Source organism: Sarcophilus harrisii, chromosome 4, assembly GCF_902635505.1.
Source record: "Sarcophilus harrisii chromosome 4, mSarHar1.11, whole genome shotgun sequence".
Lineage (NCBI taxonomy): Eukaryota > Metazoa > Chordata > Mammalia > Dasyuromorphia > Dasyuridae > Sarcophilus > Sarcophilus harrisii.
This window is the reverse complement of record NC_045429.1, coordinates 435845701-435869937: the sequence shown is the minus strand read 5'-3', so window position 1 is coordinate 435869937 and position 24237 is coordinate 435845701. Positions and strand designations below refer to the sequence as shown.

The following is a 24237-nucleotide window of genomic DNA, read 5'->3' as shown; positions in this document are numbered from 1 at the left end:
CTTGTTCGTCATCCGTTGTTATTCGGTGATTTATTATGGGATGGGACCAATGCTTGATAATTAGCATATGTCAATCACATGGAGTTTCCTTGTGATCTCTACACCAAATTTGACCGAAATTGTCTGACTGCCCGTGTCCTGCTGCCTCTGAGCTCATCCTGCGAGGCCCGGACCAAATGGCACCTTCTCAGGGAAGCTTCCCTGCAGCCTCGGGCCCTTTTCACTCGCTCGTTTTAGTTACCTGGGTCTGTGGCGTCACACCTGCAGGTGGGGACAGAGATGAGGTCTTGGTTTGCTGGGATTTCCCCCTGCCCAGCGGAGTTCTGCCAATCCAGGCTTGTGTTAGCTCTTGCCATTTTTCACCTTGACAACTTCTCTAGGGCTCCTGGCTGCTTCCCAGGTGCGGGTCTGTGGCTCTATCCACCATTACTAGTCCTCTGACTGGCCTCCTGGCTTTGGAGTGGAGATCCGTGTCCCCTCACCTGCTCAAGGAGCACTAGCTTTCCATCAGCACCAGGATGGAGAAAACCCTCCATCTGGGTTTCAGAGCCCATTGCGGCCTGACTCCTTTTTTACCGTTCCGGTTTTTTACACCTTTCTCTTTTCTGTACACTCTGTGATCCAGTTGTGCTGGTCCCCACACATGGCACTAACTCCCATGTCTCCGGTGCTCTCTGTTTTTACTTCCCACTTTTAGCCTGTCTGGCTTCCTTCAAAATTTAGCTCAAATCCCACCTTTCCAGGTCTTTTTTTTTCTTCTGAGGCAATTGGGGTTAAGTGACTTGTCCAGGGTCACACAGCTAGGAAGTGTTAAATGTCTAAGACCAGATTTGAACTCAGATCCTCCTGACTTCAGGGCTGATGCTCTACCCACTGCTCTGCCCCTTTCCAGGTTTTTTTTTTATTTTATGTAAATTTCTTTAAACATTCATTTTTAAAATTTTGAGTTCCAAATTCTCTCCCTTCCTCTTCCCCCCTTTCATTGAGAAGGCAAGCAGTCTGATATAGATTATACAAGTGCAGCCATGCAAAACATTTCCAGGTTAGTATAGACCAAAAAAAAAAAAACTCCACCAGGAAAAATAAAGTTTTAAAAAAATAGGCTTCAGTCTGCCTTCAGACGCCACCAGTTCTTTCTCTGGAGGTGGACGACGGTTTTCATCGTGAGTACTTTGGAACAGTTGTGAGTCATTCACTGTGTTGCTGAGAAGAGCGAGATCATTCCCAGTTGATTGGGAGGGTAGGGAATGGAGCTGATGGCCAGGGTGGACCACCTGGTGAAGAGACGTCTGGGAAGGGCGGGATGTCCGGCTGTTGCCGTGCCGGCATTCCCTGGTTCTGCTCCTTTCACTTTGCCTCGGTCCGGGTCCGTCTCCCCAGGTTTTCTGAGGGCATCCTGCTGGTCATCCCCGGTAGCACAATAGCAGTCCCTCACAGTCATAGCCCACCTTTCAGCCATTTCCCAATTTGCCAGGGAGGGTCTAGGTCCCCTCACTGCCCAGAGATTCCCTTCCATCTACTCTGTGCCTCGCCCGGACAGTTTAGAACGCGTGCTCTCCAGGGCCAGGGAACTTCTTTGCCTGTCTCCAGAGTGCCTGACGTGTAGTAAGTGCTTAATAAATGCTCATTTCTCTTGCTGTATAGCCAGCCAACTGAAGTCAGAGGAGTTAAGTCTACCCGAAGGCAAGGTCCGAGTGAAACTGGATCATGACGGAACCATACTGGACGTGGATGAGGACGATGTGGAGAAGGTACAGGGCGAGCAGGGACTTGGGAGGGGAGGGTCTGTCGGGTCCTGGGGTAGGGGGAAGGTGGTGAAAACCACAGGCGTCTCCCTCTCCTCCAGGCCAACGCCCCATCCTGTGACCGACTGGAAGACCTGGCCTCCCTGGTGTACCTCAATGAGTCAAGCGTCTTGCATACCCTTCGCCAGCGCTATGGGGCCAGCCTGCTGCACACCTATGCCGGCCCCAGCTTGCTCATCCTCAGCCCCCGAGGGGCCCCCGCCATGTACTCGGAGAAGGTACGACCACCAGCCTCCCAGCAGGCCCACCCGTCCATCACCCCGTCTGTCACCCCGTCTGTCACCCCATCCGTCTCCTGTCCATCTCCTGTCCGTCTCCTGTCCGTCTCCCCATCCATCTCCCATCCGTCACCCCGTCCATCTCCCATCGCCTTCTTGTCTGGCTCCCTTCTCTGGCTGCCCATCCAAAGGGTGACAAAGGTCTTTTAAAAATATTCCAGCCTAGGAACTTATGCTTGTCATTTCCCACGCTTAGGTATAGCCAGGAGGAAGGAAAGGGAGAAAGAGAAGGGAGAGGGGGAGGGAGAAAGAAGGGAGAGGGAGGGAAGGAGACAGAGAAAGGGACAGAGAGAGACAGAGAAGGAGACAGAGAGAGAGAGATGGAGACAGAGAGAGGAAGGGAGGGAAGGAGAGAGAAAATATGAATGAATGATAACCTCAATCTTTTAGTATGTGTTGAGCACTGTGCTAAGTTTTGGGAGTAAAAACCCAGGCAATCAGGACATCCCCTGCCCTCAGAGAGCCTGTGTTCCAATTCCAGCAGACATTTATGTGAGGGGTAATGGGCACAGAAGCTGGCATGTGGGTGGCTGGGAGTGTGTCTGGTTCTAGTAAAGTCTGACACTCACCCTTCTGAGCCTAGGAATCCCAGAGAAGGACCACGGTTACAGGCAGGGCTTTGGCTAGAAGGGTGGGGGGAGTGGGCAGTGTAGACAGCTCGGTGGGGAGATGGCCCAGGAGGGCCCGCAGGCCTGCTCCTTGCCCGGACAAGGCTCACCCACCAGAGCTGGAGGATACAGGGCTGGCGTCCGGGGTTTCGTTGGTGGGTGAAGGAGGGGCAGGGAGTGGAGCTGATGGCCAGTGTGGACTGCCTGGTGAGGAGATGTCTGGGAAGGGAGAATATCGGGTCAGAATACTGTTTCTGACACTTCCTATCTTTGTTATTTGGGTGAGCCTCCATCTCCCTGGGCCTTTATTCAGGGGCGTGGACTAAGAGACCTCCACGACTGCTAGGGGCTAGGAATCCTCCTTCTGGCTCTGCCTCTGAGCCTTTGGACAGTGTGGCTCCTGGTGTTCCCAGGGACCCCACGTCTGATGCTCCCCTCATTGCCCCCCCAGGTGATGCACATGTTCAAAGGATGCCGGCGGGAAGAGATGGCGCCCCATATCTACACCGTGGCTCAGACGGCCTACCGTGCCATGCTGATGAATCGCCAGGACCAGTCCATTGTCCTGTTGGGCAGCAGTGGCAGCGGCAAGACCGCCAGCTGCCAGCACCTGGTGCAGTACCTGGCTACCATCGCGGGCACCAGTGGGAACAAGGTGTTCTCTGGTGAGCCAGAGGGCGGGCCTAAGCTCGCAGCCAGGACGGGCCGAGCTCTTCTGCCTACCCTGAGATCCCACTTAGGTGCCAGCTTGGCATGGGGAGCCATTGCTTCTGGGTGGCAGAGGGGCTGCCCTCAGGGATGCCATCTTCCTTATACCACGGTCCCTTTGGGCTTGGCCAGGGGAATCTGGGTGTGGCCTTGGACATTGGTTTGACCTTGGACCCTGAGTCCATATTCCTCCTCTGAAAAATGGATTTGGATTCAGTGACCTCTAAGGTCCCTCCAGTTCTGGCTCTCCAATCCTGTGATCCTTGCTGGCTGCAAGCTAGTCCCCTTGCCATGCCTGGATTTGCCCAGTCTACCCTCTGAGCTCAGGGGATTCTTGGAAAGCAAGTTTGGTTCAGGCTCCTCTGAGACTGCCCGGCCTTGAGTGCCCACAGTGCCAGGTGCCCTCCCTGTCCCACTGCCTGTATCCTGAGCTTTCTCTGATTTGCCCTTCACAGTGGAGAAGTGGCAGGCTCTGTACACCGTCCTGGAGGCCTTTGGGAACAGCCCCACCATCATGAATGGCAACGCTACCCGCTTCTCTCAGATCCTCTCGTTGGACTTTGACCAAGCTGGCCAGGTGTCCTCAGCCTCTGTTCAGGTGAGGAGAGACCCCCATTCCCCACCCCTCTGGACCAGAAGTTTGGAGAAAGGAAGGCCTGGACGGGTTGGGCTAGGAGGATGGTGGCTGGAAATTCTAACGAGGGCCTATTTCCTGGGGCTTCAGTTCCTCTCCATCATGGGCACAGGCAACCCCTGAGCACACCCCAGTTAAGGCTGCCTCCCCTCCTCTAGTGGCTGCCCCATTGAGAATACATGAGATACGAGATTCCCTTCACCCATTTAGGACTAGGCCCTTGGAAAATGATAGAGATCGCTTCCTTAAAGACTCTTAGCTCCCTCTTAATTCCCATTTTTTCCCTTTGAGATGTAAAATGGATACTTATATTACATTAAATTTAAAAAGCACTGTACAAATAAAGTCAATGTAGCCAAGTTTAAAAGAAAAGCAGAAAATTGGGGGTAAAGTGAATTTTATAGTTTGTCAGATAAAGGTTTCATATCTTAAAAATATAGAGAACTTTGTGAATTTTTTTCCCTTTTTTTTCCTTTTTTCTTTTTTTTGGTTCCCTCTTAATTTCACTTCCTTCATCCCTACAGTGTTTAAGGGAACTTAGAGATATATGAGGTTCCCTTCTGCCCCACATCATCTTACCCATATCCTCAATTTATATCAGTAACAGACTGGTCTTAGTACCATTTACACCTAATGATGAGTATAGTTAACTTAAGGACAACATCCCCTCCCTGTCAAATGGCCACAATACTTCCGTTCTCTGAGGAACAAGAGGAGCTACAGGGATTCGTAGCTTATCATGGATATACATCCTCTCTCTGCCAAATGGCCACAATACTCCTGTTCTCTGAGGAAGGGTGGCTGTGATGGGCTAGAAGGAGCTACAGGGATTCAGTTTTGAAACTTGTGTTTAACTCTTCTATTTTAGGACCCAGACCTTGAGATAATATGGTAGATAGAAGCTGGGTCTGAAAGCAGGAAAATCTGAGCTCAAATCCTGCTTCAGGTACTTACTAGCTATATGACTGTGGACAAAGTCACTTTAACCCCTATATGTCTCAGTTTCCTTATCTGTAAAATGAAAGTAATAATAGTACCTCCCTCCCAAGGTCGTTGTACAGACAAAATCAGATACTATTTGTAAAGCATTTTGCAGAACTCAAAGTACTATATAAATGCTAGCTATTGTTATTAATAAAAGCTTTGGCTGGCACAGTCCCTGACATCAGAATGGACATGTCTCTTGGAAGTAAGATGGTAGCCTTCAGTGGTAGCAGCCCTTCCTTGGTGAAGAACTGGGGGTAGTGGGGAGCAGTTGCCGGCCTTGACCCATGTCCCTGTCCTGCACTTTCCTACAGACTATGCTGCTTGAGAAGCTCCGAGTCGCCCGGCGCCCATCCAGTGAAGCTACCTTCAATGTCTTCTACTACTTGTTGGCCTGTGGAGATAGCACCCTTAGGTGAGACAGGACAGGTGGCTGGGAAAAGGAGGGCCCCTCAGCCATGGACTGGGCCCCTCAACCATGGACTGGGCCCCTGAACTTTGGCCCTTGCGTAGATTAACTTTCATTTCCGGGCTGTCCCTGCCTGTGTTTGAGTCAATCAAAGATATAAAAATGATGTGGGAGAAGAAAAAAATTAAGGGGGTCTGAGTGAGCCTGCAAGTACAACAACTGGTGTAGGAGCCAGCTGCCCTGAGAGAGAGACAGTGTCCTGGACTAAGGGGAAGATAGTCCCATACTGGAGGACTGCGTTTGATTCTGGGCACCCTGATTTAGAAAGGGTGTTGATAAGCTTGGGGACAACCAGGACGGGGAAGGACCAGCGCTTGGCTGTAGATGGTTATTGATTGACTGACTAGTTGGTTGAGGTCACAGTGCATAAGAATAGTTGAAGGAAATGGGAATAGAGAAAGTTTTAGGGTAACACTGTGTCTTCAGGTTTTTAAGGGACCATCGTGTTGAAGTAGGCAGGGTATCATAGGGGTCAGAGAGCTGATCCTGAAGCTAGAAACACCTGGGCTCCTCCATCTCCCTGCTCCTGGCCCTGTGACCCCACACAATGTCCCAGTGCATTAAGCGACGCTCTCAGTCTCTTCTGTGGGTGAGGGCCCCTTTGGCTGGCTGGGGAAGCTGTAGCTATGTAATGGTCTTTAACAAACAAGTTCACCGGGGCTGACGTAGGAGGTGGACAGTAAGCAGACCTTGCCCTGTCTACCCTGACTGGTGCTAATGCCACGTTTCCACCCCCAGGACAGAGCTGCACTTCAACCATCTGGCAGAAAACAACATTTTTGGGATTGTGCCCTTATCCAAGGTGAGAAGCCCGTTTGGCAGCGGGCATCCCTGTTGGGCATGTGAAGTCTTTTCTGGTGACCTCTGAGGTCTTACATCTATTTTGGTCAAGTCACTTTATCTGGGACTCAGTTTCCCCAAACGAGGGGGTCCTTGCCCAAGCAGGGCTGCCTCTGTTCTACACTGGACTCTCCCCAAAGGCCCAGCAGCCATTGGCTTTGGGGCTCCTTCGCACTGGGCCTGGGCCCTCCCCAGGGTGAGGGATGGGGGGGGGTCCCCTGCCACATCTGCTTACATTCTGCACCACCATGGGCCCGGTGCCAACAAGCCTGGTCACTCCCCTACAGCCCGAAGAGAAGCAGAAGGCGGCCCAGCAGTTCAGTAAGCTGCAGGCTGCCATGAAGGTCCTGGGCATTTCCCCCGACGAGCAGAAGGCCTGTTGGTTCATCCTGGCTGCCATCTACCACCTGGGGGCTGCAGGTGCCACCAAAGGTAAAGGACTATTGGGCAAAGCTGACCTTGGTCGGGTGGGCGAGCCAAAGGGCCGGCTTTGGTCCAGGGAACGCCGCAGACTCAGAGTTAGGAAACCCAGGTCTGCCCCATGCTAGCCAGTGTGACCCTGTGCGGACCCCTACATCTCTCAGCTTTGGAATCTGCCAAATCAGGGGGTTGGGCTTGCTGACCTGTTAGGCCCCTTATCTGTGAACCATCTGGACATCTTGACAAGGTCACGACCTGTTGGGGGTCCTTCCTCCATCCCACCTCAGGCACACTGACTTGTTTTGTTTTTAAATTTTCAGTAGTATTTTATTTTTTCCAAATATGTGTAAAGATAGTTTTTAAACTTCATTTCTCTAAGATTTTGTGGTCCAAATTTTTCTTCCCCCTCTCAAGACAACAGGTAGGCTACCTGATATGGATGAAATATGAGACACGTTGACTTCTGTGAGCTCTCTGGGACTCCAGGGCACTTGTTCCCTTGGAGACCCGGACCAGAGGGGACATGTCACCCCCACGTGCTCATCTGTCTTGGGATGGGGCAGCCTTTCTCCATTTGGGCATGATTGTGTCTACACTGCACTGGAGCCCTTCTCTGACACCTCATTGTGGTGGGTGGTGCCTTGGGCTCTCCAAATGTCTGCCAGCAGAACTCGGGTGGGGAAGGGCACCGTGTCCCGGTCTGTCCTCTCGGCCTCAGTCCGGCTAAGCTCTGAAAGGTTTAGGGTTAGCCCAGCCATGGGAAGGCGGGTTTATAAGCCACCGTCACTCTCCTAGAGACAGCACTTCTCCAATGATGGATTCATATGTGAATTCAGAAAGTCCTGTTCCCACCTCAGAACTAGTTGTGTGACCCTGGACAATATAATCTCTGTGGGCGCCACTGTCCCCACCTGTAAAAGGAGAGGCCTGGGCCACGTGGCCTCCAAGCTCAGTTCCAGCTCTGGTCTGTGACACGGAGATTCCTCAGTTGAGGGAACTGGAACTGTCCCTTCTAGCTTGACATCCGCAAAGCTCTTTGGTCCAGGGAGTCATGATTGTGGTCAGTGACCTGGATCCTCGGGCTGAAACTCCACGTCCTCCCCAGCCTGTCAGGAAACACTCATTAAGCGCTGACTGTGTGCCAGGAACTGTGCTGAATGGTCAGGAACACAGGAGCTTGCCGTCTAATGGCGGTGAGAGCACGTGAACAGCCACAGACAGAGAAGCTAGAGACAGGATGGCTTGGAGAAGGCCCCAGAATGAAGGGGGATCAGGGGAAGCTCCTGTGGAAAGTGGGATTTTAGCTGGGACTTGGAGAAAGCCAGGGAGGCTGAGTCATTGGATTGCCAGAGATCCTGTGGGATTGTGAGGGATAAGAAGGCTGATGGGCAGGGAGGTTGTGAAGGGCTTGGAACTCCAAACAGTGGATTTAGGATTGATCCTGAAAGAGAGGACCAAGGATGTTTATTAAGTAGGAGAAACATGGCCAAACACAAGCTTTAGAATGATGTTTGACCCTTGAGTGGAGGGGGACCAGAACAGGGAGAGGCAGAGGCCTGTTACAGTATTCCAGGTTTGGGGTGATGAGGGCCTTCACCAAAGGGGGAACAATGGCAATAGAAAAAGGGGGCGATTTTAGGGGGATGAAATAGATTGGCTATAGGGGGCAGGAGCGATGTGAGAGAGGGAAGTTAGAAGGGAGGCTTTGGTGGAAAAGATGAGTTCAGTTTTGGACATGGGGGGTTTAAGATGTCTACTGATGTTCGGTTCAAGATGTCTGAAAGTCAGTTGGAGGTGAGAGACTGGAGCCAGCAGAGAAATTAAGGCTGAATAACTTGATTTGAAAATCATCAGTGTAGAGATGGTAATTAAATCCATGGCAGCTGATAAGAACAGAGTGAAATTATGTCAAGGGAGAGGAGAGGGGCGCAGGACAGAACCCTGTGGGGCAGCTATAGGGACTAGCCATGACCTGGATGAAGATCCAGTCAAGATGACTAAGAAGTGGTCAGATAGGGAGGAGGAGAGCCAGGCCATGGCCAGGCCATGGGATATGGGGGAGGAGGAGGGGAATTTAGAAGTCCCCCCTCCATGAATAACTCTCCTTCCTATTCCCTTCCACACAGCGCCCCTTGAGGAACAATCTGGTAACTAAGTCCCTGGAACCCTCCCTATTGGGGATAAATGGTGTTCCCCCTTTTCACCTCTGGGCTGAATGGTGCTCCCTCTGTGGTGTTCCCTCCACGGTGTTCCCTCTACTCTCACTCTGGGGTGCTGGGATTTGTCTGGCTCAGTGGAGTGGAGAAGGAAGCCGGCCTGGGCGGAAGCTGCAGATCTGAAAGTGGGGGATAATCCAGGCGGTTAGGGGGTCCTCGGGTGATGGGCTTGCAGTGGCACCCAGAGCCCTTCCGTCTCTGTGCTGGCCACGGCTCAAGGCCTCGGGCCCCAGCTCAGGGGCTGGGCATTTCCCATGGCCTTCCCATGATGGGGGCACCTCCCTCCCAGAAGCCACAGGCCGGCTTTCCTTAAGCCTCCCTTCTTTAGAATCCCTCTCTCCCTCCCTCTCTGTTTCTGCTTCTCTTTTTCCTCTCCTTCCTCTCTCCTTTTCTTTTCTTTCTTTTCTTTTCTCTTTCCTTCCCTTTCCTTTCTCTCTCTGTCTCTGTCTCTCTCTTTCTCTCTGTCTCTGTCTCTGTCTCTCTCTCTCTCTGTCCCTCTCTCTCCCTCCTTCTCTCCCTCTCTCCTCGTCTTTATTTCTCTGCCTCTGTCTCTTCCCTTTCTCTCTTTCTTGCATGATGGGGCAATGGCCACGAGGGGGCAGCAGGTGCCAGGGCTGCTTTCTGCCTTTTTGCTTGGAGATTAAGGCATGGCTGAGATCAGTAGTTTGGGGGATTGGGGGGGGGGGGGGGGGATGCTCAGAACTGCCAAGAGCACAGAGCTCTGTGGGGGCTGGGAGCTTCTGGAAAGAGGAGGTGGGGGAGACTCCTGCCCACCTTCTGGGTCTTGCATCAATGAAGTCCCTCTGTCCCTCTAGCACAAGACTGGATGCTGGGTCTGGGCTTTCCTCCTGGACCACTCTCTCCTGCCCCCGTCCCTGTGGGCGGGAGTACTGCAGGGGCTGCCTGACGGGGGTCCGGCTTAGGGCCGGCCCCTTCTGTGGGTCCCCCAAGAAAGGGGAGAAGTCAGTGCTTGGCTTCAGTGTCTCTGAAGTGTGTGGGGGCGAACTCCCAAAGAAGCTCCATTCTATTCAGGGTAGTGGGTAGTTGTGGGGGTTCTGTGCAGCCCCAACTTCTTAGAGGGCTGTGAGTGAGCGTGTCAGTGAGTGTGTGTGTTGTATCTGTCTCTGTCTCTGATTTTCCGGTTGTGGATCTCCTGGGGGTGCAGATATGTGTACAATCTGATAGAATTTGGGAGCGTGTTTGTCTCTGAGCCAGCTTCTGTGTGTCTGAGGCTGGGGAGTCTCGTGAGCCTTTGTGGGCGTATCTGTGTGTGTGTGTGTGTGTATATATACATGTATATTTGTGTATGTGTGTGTGTGTGTGTGTGTGTCCCAGGCTTGGGCCGCTCCCACATGTCCCCTTCCCTCCCCCCCTTACCCAGCAGGCTGTCTCTGATTTTGTTTGCTAACAAACTGTTTTTCTTTGCATGCTGCATGCTGGCCCTTTGCCTTACAGAAGCCGCTGAAGGTAAAACCTTGTTTCTCGTTAGCTTTCCTTAATTACCATGATTAGCCACATGTTGGCTGAGAGTGAGGCTGTCTGTGTGGGCTGCTCCCCGAAGCTCCCTCTGGGCGGTGTGGGGGGGGGACACACTGCAGGCCTCCTCCCTCCCTCTAACCCGGCAGCTGCTCAGGCTCCCCAGAGTTGGGGACGAAGGTGGGAAACGGGGGGCCGCCCCCTCTAGCCCAGCACTGGCAGGAACGGGCCCCTCTGCTCCCCTTGCCCCTGCTCCCCAGGCCGGCAGCTCTGGTGCCAGGCCTGACTCTGGATTCCAGGTGTGGGGATGCCCGCCGTCTCTGCTTGGAGAGTAAGGCCAGGCTATGATTGAACCTGGGCAGGCCGGCGGGGGGGGGGGGGGGGGATGTGTGCTGTCCTGTGGAGGTGGCACCTCCCCCCCTTCTGGGATCCTGCAGCAGTGACCTCAGGCAAGGAGCCCCTCCCTGCTTCTGTTCATCAGGAAAATGTCCCTTCCAGGGTCCCCTCCAGTTCTGACTCCATGACCCCTCATTTCTGTCACACGCATCTCAGGGGGGAAATAAGGAGCTTTGGGGGGCCTTGGGGCATCCTAGCTCCCCGGGAGTTGCTGACACACCCCCTTGGGTCATTGGGACTCCAATTTCGGGGCCCCTGCCCTGAAGCTCTCCTGAGACGTCCTCCACTCCATTCTGCAGCTGGACGCAAGCAGTTTGCCCGCCATGAGTGGGCACAGAAGGCGGCCTATCTGCTGGGCTGTAGTCTGGAAGAGCTCTCCTCTGCCATCTTCAAGCATCAGCCCAAAGGTTCCCTCCAGCGCTCCACCTCCTTCCGCCAGGGCCCCGAGGAGAACAGCTCAGGAGACGCCACAGGTATCGTCGGCCCCGCTGCCCACTTCTCTGGGGCTGTGGGAAAGCCTCAGTGTCCCCGTCGCTAAAATGGGGTTCTTAATCTCGAGACAGAGAGAGACAGAGAGACAGAGAGAGAGAAAGGGAGGGAGAAAGACAGAGAGAGTGCGATGGGGGCCTGGGCAGGATGGCCCCCGGAGCTCTTGCCCCAGGCTGACCAGGCCCCCGAGCCTGAAGCTCTCCCACTGCAGGGGGGAGGGTGAGTTGAGATCTGTCACTCCCCGACATCGGTGTGAGCAGCTCCTTCCGCACAAAGGCCGTTTCCCAGGCCCAGTGTGAGCGCTCAGCCTCCCCCAGCAGGGGCCTGGGAGGCCCCACTAAGAGCCCGCATTTCCCCACAGGCCCCAAGCTGAGCGCCCTCGAGTGTGTGGAAGGCATGGCCTCGGGCCTGTACTCGGAGCTCTTCACGCTGCTGGTCTCCTTGGTGAACAGGTGTGTGTCCTGGGCCCTTCCCCACAGTGCGGCGCACCCCTCCCTGCCGCAGAGGGCGCATGTCTGCTGCCTGAGCCAAGGCCCCGGGGAGGGGGGCCGGGCAGAGGGGAGTGCTGATGGGGGGGGGGTAACTGGGATCCTGCAGCAGTGACCTCAGGCAAGGAGCCCCTCCCTGCTTCTGTTCATCAGGAAAATGTCCCTTCCAGGGTCCCCTCCAGCTCTGACTCCATGACCCACGATCTTCAGGGTCCTGTTTAGCTTAGACTCTGATCCATGACCTTCAGGGTCCTTTCCAGCTCTATGACCCATGACCTCCAGGTCCTGTCCAGCTCAGACTCTATGATCCTCTTGCTCTGTCTCTATGATCCACCTACCTCCAGGGCCCCCCCCAGCTCAGACTCTGACCCAGTCACTCTAAGGCAGAGCTTTTAACCTGGGGTCGGTGAATTTGTTTTTTCTTTGTGATATTTCAATATTCATATTTCAGTGTTTCCTTTGCAATCTCACACGTCACACACCTGACTCTCAGAAGGGGCCCATAGACCTTGCCCAGGGATCTGGGGCCCAGAAAAGGCTAAGGCTCCTTGAGGCCCTGGGAGCGGCTTCCTTCCCCACCAGACACGGACATTCCAGAAAGAATCCAGAAGCCTCAAGCCCTGGCTCCATGGGGGAGGCAAGCCTTGGCCCCAAGTGGGCCTGGCAGGGCTGCTCCCTCTGACTCCTGTCCTCCCCCCAAGGGCCCTCAAGTCCAGCCAGAATTCCCTCTGCTCCATGATGATCGTGGACACTCCTGGCTTCCAGAACCCGGAGCTGGGGGGCTCGGCGCGAGGGGCCTCCTTCGAAGAGCTGTGCCACAACTACACCCAGGACCGGCTGCAGGCCCTCTTCCACGAGAGGACCTTTGTGCAGGAGCTGGAGAGATACAAGGAGGTAGGCCCTGGCCCCGCCCCCCGGGGGCCAACCTGGCTGCTCCCACCTCGGGGCACCCCAAGGAGGCAGAGCCCGACCCAAGGGGGGCTTACAGATGAAATAAATCCCCCTGCTGCCTCCAGCCCCCCCCCCCCCGCAAGCCAGGAGCCCCTTTGTGTTCTGGGACCCATCAGGCTCTCCTGGGGACCCGCTGCCCAGCCGCTCACTGTGGGCGCTGTCCTTCCAGGAGAACGTCGAGTTGGCATTCGATGACCTGGAGCCGGCTGGGGTTGACTCTGTAGCTGTCGTGGACCAAGCCTCCCACCAAGCCCTGGTAAGCCTCACAGGGGAAGGCTGGCCCCTATGCCCCCAGGTCTCACTGCTCTCCTCTTTTCTTCCCTTCTCACAAGTTCATTCAGGAGGCGCAGATTCATGCCTCCCACGGGCCTCCCTGTTCTCTGCCTTAGTTGTCTTCTCTGTGCAATGGGGAGCATTCTGTGAGCTTGGACAGACAGGGTGGTCCCGTGGCCAGGGTGCAGGTTCGAATCTCAGCCCTGCCACTTTCCCCTTAGTTCCTTATCTGTAATAGTAGTCATCTATAATGTAGATCAGGGGTCCTCAAACTTTTTAAACAGGGGGCCAGGTCACTGGCCCTCAGACTGTGGGAGGGCCGGATTATAGTAAAAACAAAAACTTTGTTTTGTGGGCCTTTAAATAAAGAAACTTCATAGCCCTGGGGGAGGGGGATAATCATCCTCAGCTGCCGCATGTAGCCTGCAGGCTGTAGTTTGAGGACCCCTGGTGTAGATAATAATATAGATATATCACATATAATAATGTATAACATGAATAATGTCAATGATAATAGATACTAATAGATTATACATATTATTAGATAGGTAATATAGATATTAGATATGTAATTGTAGATTATATATATATATATAAAAAATACATATTAACAGATAATAGATATTATAAACATAATAAAAACTAGCATTTATATAGTGCCTTAAAATTGTATGTATATGATCTGAGTCTTACAATAGGAAATGGGTCTGGCCAACATCCCCATTTTGCAGATAAGGAGACTGAGGTACAGAGAGGCTGCTTGGATCACACAGACCCGTAGTCTAACTTCTGCCTGCTGACTGAAGTCTAAGGCTCCTTTCAGCTCCAAACCCTGGGTTCTTTTGGCTCGCAGACCTACCCAGGTCTGAGCCTCCCACATCTGTGTGCGAACAGGAGGGGAGCCCAAGGACCACGGGCCCAGTTTGCTGGCCCCACCTGCTCTAGACCTCAGGGGGCCCTGTTGGCTGCTGCAGAGGGCACAGAACCTGGAACACTAGCCTCCACTGGAGGGGAGGCTGGGGAGCAGCAGGGATGCCCTCATCCCAGGGATCCCGCCTGCCCAGGGCTTGGATTCTAACTGGGCATCTCCACTGAACCTTCTGGCCCACAGGGTCTCCCGTTGCTGGGGTTTGTAGTCAGAGATAGGAAGTGGGGGGGGAGGGAAGCAGGAGATCGGAGGCGTCTCTGATTCCTGCACTAGGAACAAGAACCCCAAAAGCCACACTGATTGGTTGGCTCTCACGAGCACCTAGCGTTTGCTATTTGCCCTTAATTAGGCAAATTACATAAGATGGTTTCTAATAAGAAAATTGGCATTGATGGCGGATTGCTAATTTCCTTCCCCTGCTTTGATCCCTGTCACCCTTCCCTGGGGAAGCTGCCATGGGGTTGAGACGGCTGTGGGGGCCCAGCCCCAGGCTTCTAGGGGTGCTCCATCTGCCCCCGTCCCAAGCCTGGGGCACATGTCTGGGAGAGCTCCGATGGTCCCGGAAAGGGTGATTGAAAATCTTGGAGAGACCTAGGAGTAAAGTGGGGTGCCGTGGCCAAGTCCAGGGTCCCTCCCGGTTACAGCAGGGGCCAAGCATCAAACACCCTTTGAGGGCTCCATGTTCTTCCCCCATTAAGGATCTCTGCTGCCAAGGGAGAGCCAGGCCCCCACTTATCATCCTGATGGACCCACTGTGTTCTTGAGACCCAGCCCCATCTGTCATGGTATCTTAATCACCCATCAGGCCCCAGATTTGTTCTGCTGAGACCTCTCAGGCGGCACCGGGAGAAGCTGTGAGCTTCCAGGACAGAACCAGCTGGGGGAGAGTCGGGGGCAGAGGGGAAAGGAGCTCTGTCGCTCTTGTCTGCCTCAGAGCCAGGTCACTGGGGGGGCCCTGATAATGAGGGGGGAAGAGAAGCAGAGCAAGTTCCTTCTGGTCGATCGATCCGCAGGCACTCATCATAACCTGTTCTAGACACTGCGCTAGGAATTCCTCTCATCTCATCCCAGAGCAGTCAGGGTCCCAGAGACAGATCCTGCAAGGACCTCATTGACCCCCGATTCCAGTTTTCCCATTTCACAGCTGACAAAACTGAGTTCCAGATGACTTAAGTGGCCATGGAGCACCATAAACAGAACTCATCTTGTCCAATCCTCTCATCAAACTGAGGCCCACGTGAAGTGACTTGCCCAAGATTATATTAATGTCAGAAGTGGGATTTAATCCAGTTCCTTCAGAGCCAGTGTTCTTTCCCTGTGCCACATTTCCTCCATCCTCTCTCCCTAACCCTGTCGTCCATCTGACCTCACCTTGGGTAGGTTGTTGCAATTCCAGGTAACATGGGCCTGTGTCCTCTTTCAGGTGCGTTCCCTGGCCCGGCCAGAGGAGTCTCGGGGCCTTCTGTGGCTGCTGGAAGAGGAGGCAGTCGTGCCAGGCGGTACCGATGAGGCTCTGGTAGAGCGACTTTTCTCCTACTACGGCCCCCAGGAGGGAGACAAGAAAGGTGGGTAGAGCAGCACCCAGCGCCTCCCCAGGAGCGGGGCTGGTCCCTTTGCTCTCCATAGTGAGCCACCTAGCTTTGCCCAGAATTCTCTGGCTGAGTAGGATCCTCCTGTAGGATCTCCCAGGAGTCTCCTATAGGGCCCTGTCACCCTGAGACTTTTGGGCATTTTGTCTTTGTGCTCAGGCCCTTGGAAAAAAATTTTAAATTTAGCATTTTATTTTTCCCCAATTACATGTAAAAACAAATTTTCCAAATTCATTTTAAAAATTGAGTTTCTAAATTCTCTCCCATCATCATCCCAACCCCCCTCATTGAGAAGGCAAGCAATTTGATATGTTACACTTGTGTAGTCATGCAAAACATATTTCCCTATTAGTAAAATATAGACCCACATAAAAACCCAAGACAAATAGAGAGGACGCTTGGATCTGTATCCAGACAGCATCAGTTCTTTCTCTGGGGACGGATATTTTTTTCACTGTAAGTCCTTCCCAGTTGTCTTGGATCATTGGATTGCAGAGAATAGCTAAGTCTATCACAGTTGATCATTTTACAATACTGCTATTATTGTGCACATTGGTCTCCTGGTTCTGCTCCTTTCACTTTGCAACCGTTTGTTTAAGTCTCCCCAGGTTTTTCTGAGAGCATCCTGCTGGTCGTTTCCCACGGCCCAGTAGTATTCCATCACAGCCACGTTCTCCTTGATGGGCATCCTTTGCCATCCTTGGGAATTTTTCCCCCTCACCAGAATTGGTCCCTGAGCACTTCTTCTTTTCCTTCCCTCTAGGACAGAGCCCCCTCCTCCGCAGCAGCAAACCTCACCACTTCCTCCTGGGCCACAGCCACAACACCAACTGGGTGGAGTACAATGTGGAGGGCTGGCGGAACTACGCCAAGCAGAACCCAGCCATGCAGAATGCCCCCCGGCTCCTGCAGGACTCTCAGAAGTAAGTCCCCGGCCTCATGGGCTCCAGCCCAGTGGGGAACCGGGGGCATGGAGGAAAGTTTCTTTTCCCATAGGGTATCCCAGAGTTCAGTGGGGCGGGTCATTCCTGCTTCCTGCATGGCCTGGCACACAATAAGCACCCAATAAATGTTTGTTGTTGGCTCCCAAATGACAGCAGGAGAGGCCAATGTCGACCACAGATGATTCAGAAGGCTTTATGACGAAGCCACGGGTGAATCCACTAGAGGCCTGTGGGATTTAAGTTCTCTATTTAGGGGAGGCTCATGGTAGCCAAGTCAAGGGGCCTCAAAGCTGGGGTCTCATCCCTCCACCCTTCCTCCTGCTCCACACAGTTCCTGGGGTCCATGGGCCTTCTGGGATTTGGTGGAAAGAGATCCCATGAACTTAGATGGGAAAAAAAATGACATCAATATTTTCACTAAGCTCCTACTAAAATTTAGCATTTTCTTTTTTAAAATAGTATTTTGTTTTCCCAACTCCATGCAAAGATAGTCTTCAACATTCACCTTGGCAAAATCTTGTGTTCCAAATTTTTCTGCCTCTTCTCCCTTCCCTCTTCCCTAGGACAGCAAGCAATTCAATATAGGTTAAATGTGTATTTCTTCTAAACAAATTTCCACATTTATCATAGGATTTTCTTCAATTATTTAGAAGCATTATTCTGAGAAAGGGTTCATGGCCCAAAGGGACCATGTTACAGAAGTGATAAGAATGCTCTAGGGTATGAGAAAATTGATAGAAGGTGAGGGAAAGGGAATAAGCTGTGTATGGCACTTACTGTGTGCCAGGCACTGTATTAAGCATTTCACAATTATCTCATTTGTTCCTTACAACAATCCCAGAAAGAAAGTGCTACTATTATTCCCACTTTACAGTTGAGGAAACTGAGGCAGACAGGGTTAAGTAACTTGCCCAGGGTCACACAGCTCTTGTCTGGAGCTGGATCTGACCTCACATCTGCCTGACTCATGGGAATTGATGTAGCATAAATATCCCTTGGATGACAGTTCTTGCACATCCCCAGCAGCTCTGACTCGGCTCCTCCTGTGGGCAGGGGTTCTGGATCCCATGTCTCTAGATGGCAACACTTCTCTTTCAGCAATTCTAAGAGAGCAGTGTATCCCAAGAGGCATTGGACCAGAACTCGGAGTCCTGGATTCTAATCCTGCCTCAGACACTAAATAGCTTGGGCAACTTGCTTCCTGTTTGCCTCAGTTTCCTCATAAAATGAGGCAGATGGCCTCTGAAATTTCTCAGGGCTAAATCTACGCACCTGTGAGCCCAGGGTCTCTTATTATTAATAAAAATCTTTTCTGGAGGGGGCACAGTAAGTCACATGGCCACTTTTTTGGGAATCAACAATAAAGGGATGAAGAGGCATTTATTAAACGATTATTATGTGCCGAGTACTTACATGGGGGGTTGGGATGAGGTTTGCCCCCGACATTTCACTTGTTTAGAGCTTCTTGGGGAAGAAACCCCCCCTTTCCAGTTCAGTTACTCTAATGTACGGTCCTGGAGAACCAAGTCCCAGGGCAATGAGAGGCTAAGTAAGTTGCTCTAGGTCCGCACATCAGAGACAGGACTTGAACCCAGCTCTCTGGACTCTGTGATATACAAATACAGAAACAGAGAGAGCCCTTGCCTTCTAGGAACTTACACTCTAAAAGGGAGGGGTGGGAGGGATGGAAATAGGTCCTGGAAGTTCCTGGTGGCAGCTGGCTGGGAACTGAGGAGCAGGTTGACCCAGCCCGTCCAGGGACAGTGCAGAGTCTGCTCATGTCACGTGTAGTGCTCAGTGCTGCTGGTGGGAGGGGCTGGTTCCCCAGTTATCCCGCAGGGATTTTTCGTTGGTCTCCTTCCCAGCCAGACTGGCTTACTTGCTGTTTCTTCTCCACTACATGGCATCTTCTGCTTTCGCACCTTCCCCTGTCCTCAAATGCTCCATTCCTTCCCTTCCTCTTCCTAGAATCCTTTCTCCCCTTTAAGGTTCAGGCCAAGTGCCAGGCCCTCCATAATTTCCAGCCTTCCATAATCTCTGGTCTTCCGTAATCTCCGGCCTTCTGTAATCTCCGGCCTTCTATGATCTCTGGCCCTTCGCAGTCTCTGGCCCTCCGTAACCTCCGGCCCTCCGGATATTGGTGTTTTCCTCGTTGCCCAAATTACTTTGTATTTGCCCTGGAAACGTTTTGTGTACATTTGTGTCTGTGTGCGTGGAAGCCCCCTGAGGGCCGGACCTCTTGGTGTTTGTCTTCCCCGTGCCTTGGGTAGCGCCCGTTGCTGGAGCCGACGCTTGGCACGGGAGTGTGGTGAGGGAGCTGACGGCTCTCCCCTGTGCTCTGTTAGGAAGATCATCAGTAACCTGTTTGCGGGCCGGGCCGGGAGTGCCATGGTGCTCTCGGGCTCCATTGCGGGGCTGGAAGGGGGCTCGCAGCTGGCACTGCGCCGGGCCACCAGCATGCGCAAGACATTCACCACCGGTGTGGCCGCCGTCAAGAAGAAGTCTCTCTGTATCCAGATCAAGCTGCAGGTGGTGAGTGCACTTTAGACCTGGACCCTGTCTCCAAAGCCCCCTTGTCCCCCTCTGTCAGCCCAGCTCGGCACAGAGCCAGAGAAGGGAAAGAACTTGGAGACTTCTCATCAAACCCCCTCACTTTATGGCCCAAGGGGACTTGCACAAGACCCTACAGAGGCAGGATTTGAACCAGCTCCTCTGAGTCCTCCCTTTCCAGCCTCAGCCAGCACCTAACGCCTCCCTTCTCCATAGTGCTACTTTGTATTTATTTTACTTATATTTTTTATCTTAGGTTCAGATAGAATATAAGCTCCTTGAAGGCAGGTCTGCTTTCATTTTTGTCTTTGTATCTAAAGTGTCTCACATGGAGTTTAGCTATGGGAGGTACTTGGACTTGATTGATTGGAGCTGCACCTCAATAGGAGATGCTGCTGCCCTGCAGGGGGCAGAATTTTGGCAACTCCCTGGCGAGGTGCCGGCAGCACGGCTCATGGATAGAGCACCAGGCTAGGAGGCAAGAGGCTCAGCGTTTCTAGACTCAGTTTCCTCATCTGTAAAATGGAGTGTAATCATAATTACTCCCTGCCACTCAGGGCTGTTGTGAAAATCAGAATGAGAAAATTGGCTAGAAGTACTTTATGGGCCATCAATCACAATATATCGATATAAATGGCTTTTAAATCTTGTCTTCATCTTTTTTGTTTGTTTCCAAATATCTAGCTATCATTTCCAAATATATTTGCTGCTCTCCCCAACCCAATGAGCAATCCCTTGTGAGGAAGATTTTAAAAGAAAGATTAAAAAAAATAAGAATTCAGCAAACTAACCGGCACGTTAATTGTGCCTGGTGGTATGTGCCACGTTCCACAGCCATAAACCAGCCCTGCCCTGCAGAGGGGACAGAGGGATCTCCTCGCCCCTTCATCCTCAGAGTCGTTACCGAGAGCTGCCACATTTTAAAATTCTGTTTGCCCTTCTGCTCACTGTATCCACATCAGTTCAGATTAAGCCCTTGCCTTCCGTCCTTGTCCTTCAGGCAGCATTTCTTTCGTACAGTGATAGTCCCGCTGCTTTCATGGGCCACACCTTGTCTGGCCATTTCCCAGGTGACGGGGCCCGCTTTGTTTCGGGTTCTCCATGACTGAGTGCTAGGATACCTATAGAAAGTCAAGGCAGAACCTGTGCTGGAGGAAGCTTGGAGGAGACGGCACCTAGAGAAGGACTTTCTGGTCACTTTGGTGTCTGTGGCAGATGGACAGGCCAGGAAGTGTTTGGGAGTGAGAGCACTTGGAGGGGCACCTGGCCGCCCGCTGAGAGCTCCCGGCAGACCCCGGGATAGGGGGCCCAGGGGTCAGCGCCTGATGGCAATTAGACAGTGGGACACTTTCTTTTTGTCTCAGAGCACAGGCCCAACAGTCTCTGACTCAACATTTGAGTCACTTTTTTTTTTGGACAAATCACAATCAAATGCTATTGGGTGTTCACTCTTCCCCTTGTCTGGAAGCTCTTCCTCCTCTGCCCCATTTCCAATCTCCCCGGCTTTCTTGAAGCCGCAGTGAAGGTCCCGCCTTCTAGAGGAAGCCTTCTTCCTTCTTCCTTCTGAGCAACATTTGACTTCCCTCTTTGAAATGTTTCCTACCTGTTCTGTATATTAGCTCACTTTGCGTGTTGTAGGTTCCCTGAGACTTGCCCTCAGGGCCTTTGGCCTTTTTTGTATCCCCACATGCCTGACACACAGTAGGTACTTGATGGCTACAAGGGCGCCCCGCGGTGGCTGACCCTTGAGGGCCGTGCTCTCTCCTTGTCGCCTGCAGGATGCCCTCATCGACACCATCAGGAAATCAAAGGTGCACTTTGTTCACTGCTTGCTGCCCGTGGCCGAGGGCTGGGTGGGCGAGCCACGCTCGGCCTCTTCCCGTCGGGTCAGCAGCAGCAGTGAGCTGGACCTGCCTCCCGGGGAGCACTGCGAGGCCGGCCTCCTGCCGCTGGACATAGCCCTGCTGCGGTCCCAGATCCGGGGCTCTCGTCTGCTGGACGCCCTTCGCATGTATCGCCAAGGTGGGCCTTTCTCCTCCTTCCCCCTGACGCCTCCAGTGCTGCCCTTCCTGCCCTGGCCGGTTTCTCTCCCCTTCCTCGCCTCCTTCCCTGCCCTGGCCGGTCTCTCTCCTCTTCCTCGCTTCCTTCCCTGCCCTGGCCAGTCTCTCTCCCCTTCCTCACCTCCTTCCCTGGAGCCTTCCTTGTTTTTCCCAACTCCTGTCCCTTTCTCCTGCCCTGGCCCCACCTTGTCCATTCCCAGTGATGGAAGGGCCGGGTAGTCCTGCAGTCCTGAGGGACTGCGCCAGGGTTGATGGCGGCCCCGAGGACTTTGAGGAGATGGCCAATGGGCTCCCACCAAGAGAGTCGTGGCTTCGAGGGTTAGTGGTTTAGGAAGGAATCGGGCCCTGGGCTCTCTTCAGCAGAGGCAGAGATGCAGGAGGTCAGCACGTGGCTGACCTTTGACATCCTGCCCCTGGTGGGGACCCCTGTGGCTCCCTACCTTTCAGCCTCCCTTTCCCCAGCTCATCCTTCCCCTACTTATGCCCCTCCTTTCTTTTCTCTTTCTGCCCCCCTTCTCCCTCTCTCATTTCTTCTTTCCTCCTCCCCTTCTCTCCCTCCTGTCCCATCCCCCTCTCCCAGGATAGCGGGGATGGAAGGCCTCCCAAAGCCCGGGCCCGTACCCCAGACTTGCGGTGACAGAGACGGCCCGACAAGGGTCTGGGGCTGGCTTTGCCCTCTGGTCTGTGTTGGGTTGGGTCAGATTCTGGCAGAGAAGGAGGGGAAGCCTCTCTCTAAGCCATTCAGAGAGGTCAGGGAGGTGCTTCGCAGTCCCTCAGAGTTGTGTGTGTGTTGGGGAGGGTGGGGGGGGGGGGGATAGAGGGTGTGTCTGCTCGCCGCAGCTTCCTTCCCTTTGCCTTCGGTCAGGTCCGAACAGGCTCGGGCAAGTGGGTCCCCCCGCAGACCAGGGCCGTCTGTAGCCTGTGATAGGCTCGGGGGGAGACCACCCCTCCTTCACGAGGGGCCATCGGAGACCTGGGCAGGCCCCGGGACTTGGGGAGGGGGTCACGAACTTCACAAGGGGCATTTGAGCCCGCTCACACCGGGGGCCGGGGGAGCCTCTTCAGTGATAACCCTTCTCTCGGCAACTGGGACCTCAAGGCAGGGACTCCCTTTCCTGCTCTGAATAAATCATTGATCTGTCCCCATGTCTTGATATGGAGTTGGTGTTTATTATTTCAAAACCAGATTGTTACCGCGCTGAACCAAAATCAATGTACTTTACTCAAACAAGCAGGTCGATGAGACTGGCGGCAGAGGGGGCCCCTCCTCCCCCAGGCCTCCCGAGCCATCCATCGTGCTGATGATTAATTAAGATGCCGGGCGTCTGCACCCGCTCTCCCAGCCCATCAATTTAATTGCAATTCAGATACAATCAATAGCGTGCTCCGTCCCGGCCCCTCAGAGGACCCTCGCCTCCTGTTCCAGTTATCGGGCACATGCATCAGCCTCGTTCACAGGTTGGATGGCTGCCCAGAGCCGGCTGTGAGCACCAGGCCACTCACCTGCCCGTGCCCCTGCCTCCCCTCGACCCCCCCTCCCACAGGGCCCGGTTCTCCCCGGGGCCGCCCCCTTGAGCCCCATTCTCCAGGCAGCGCCAGGGCGGGTTCCGGCTGTATGACCGTCAGGGTCATCCTGCCCCTGGCCCACCTCCGTCCGGGGCTAAAGGGGAGCGAGAACGAGGATGCTACGGCCTGTTTGACTTGGCCGGTCTGGGGGCCCGGAGCCTCTGGGGAAGGCCTTTCGGGGGCAGCTTCAGTCTCGCCTCCTGCTGTGAGCGTCCGGCTTCTTTCCCTCAGTAACTGTTGAAGATGGTGCCTCGTGCCCCCCCACTGCTTCATCTCAGGCCCATGATACACATATTTTTTATAGCTGTCCTTCCACAGAATCGTTTCCTTTGTCACCCTGTGCATTTTGCGCTTTTAGAAGCGTTGTTCATGAGGGTTGGAGCACGTGGCCCCAGAGTTCCCTCCGGCACCTGCAGGGGCGGGTTCTGGGTTCCAGCCTCACCCTGGCTCTCGGTGCTCGCAGGGCCTTGGGGGAGGGGGGAGGGTGGCCGCCGGAGAGGCTCTCAACTGGATCCAGGCTCCTGCCCTGGGGCTTGTCGCCTCCGCCCCCGGACACAGCCCCTGCTGACAGTGGTGCTTCTCGTCCCCCTCCAGGTTACCCCGACCACATGGTGTTCTCGGAGTTCCGGCGCCGCTTCGACATCTTGGCGCCCCACCTCACCAAGAAGCACGGGCGCAACTACATCGTGGTAGACGAGAAAAGGGTGAGCGTCCCCCCGTTCTTTGCCGCCCCTTTGTGGTCCCCTTTGCTCCCCAGGGGAGGGAGCTGTCTGCTCTCTGTGGGGGGGAGAAGGGCAGGAAAGGCTTGGGGTTCCTAAAACGTGGCTGGGCCTTTGGTTCTGGGATTGGAGCGGGAGGATCACTGTCGCTGGTGGGCGGGGGGATGCTTGGAACCCCTCGGGAGCGGACTGTGCTCTCCCCAGTCAGAACCGCTACCAGTGTCCTGCTGATGGATACCAGGACCCCTACGGCCCCGGTGTCTGCTCCAGGCAGGATGGTGGTGCTCCAGCCCAGGCCTAGGGGAGGGGGCTTAGCTTCAGGGCCTTCGACAGTGGCCTGTTGGGCTGTGAAGTTGGAAGCCCCCTTGAAGGCCCGCAGTGTCACGTAGTAGGGGACGGGGGAGAGGGGGGTGCCTGGCACACAGCAAGTGCTTAATAAATGCTTATGACTGACTGACTCTGGACTCAGATGACTTGGGTCCAATTCTTACCCATGATGCTTATTGCTTCTGTGCTTCTGGGTCAGTTACCTAACCTCTTGGTGCCTCGGTTTCCTTTTCTTTAATGAGCTCGGGGGTCTCTGAAACCCCTTTCAGCTATAGAGCTGTATGACTTTGTCCATCAAGCAGCAATCACTTACCAAGCGCCTACTGCGTGCTGGGCACTGGGCTTAATACTGGGTGTGTTAAGAAACGCAGAGCCGGTTTCTATCCTCTGGGGAGCACTTCCGACTCTCCTGCCCTGGGAGGAATCAGGGGAGAGGAGGGTCTTCATGGCAGACTGTCGGACAATAAGATGGCTTCCAGTTTCAGTTTCCCTAAATGCTATTGACGGGTCCTGGAGTGC

General features: G+C 53.8%; 1 protein-coding gene across 1 annotated transcript in view; it reads left to right on the top strand.

Annotated features, from left to right (window-relative positions):
• Nucleotides 1–24237, top strand: part of MYO18A (myosin XVIIIA) — a 135305-nt gene that overhangs the window by 72009 nt on the left and 39059 nt on the right. The window contains exons 8-24 of the mRNA XM_031968735.1: nt 1645–1751; nt 1847–2023; nt 3143–3356; nt 3855–3997; nt 5332–5432; nt 6225–6288; nt 6614–6758; nt 10418–10429; nt 11134–11307; nt 11685–11775; nt 12513–12705; nt 12932–13018; nt 15387–15528; nt 16316–16475; nt 18842–19028; nt 20825–21068; nt 23267–23376. Coding sequence (XP_031824595.1) covers nt 1645–1751; nt 1847–2023; nt 3143–3356; nt 3855–3997; nt 5332–5432; nt 6225–6288; nt 6614–6758; nt 10418–10429; nt 11134–11307; nt 11685–11775; nt 12513–12705; nt 12932–13018; nt 15387–15528; nt 16316–16475; nt 18842–19028; nt 20825–21068; nt 23267–23376 — 2351 coding nt within the window. The remainder of the gene's footprint in view (nt 1–1644; nt 1752–1846; nt 2024–3142; nt 3357–3854; nt 3998–5331; nt 5433–6224; nt 6289–6613; nt 6759–10417; nt 10430–11133; nt 11308–11684; nt 11776–12512; nt 12706–12931; nt 13019–15386; nt 15529–16315; nt 16476–18841; nt 19029–20824; nt 21069–23266; nt 23377–24237) is intronic.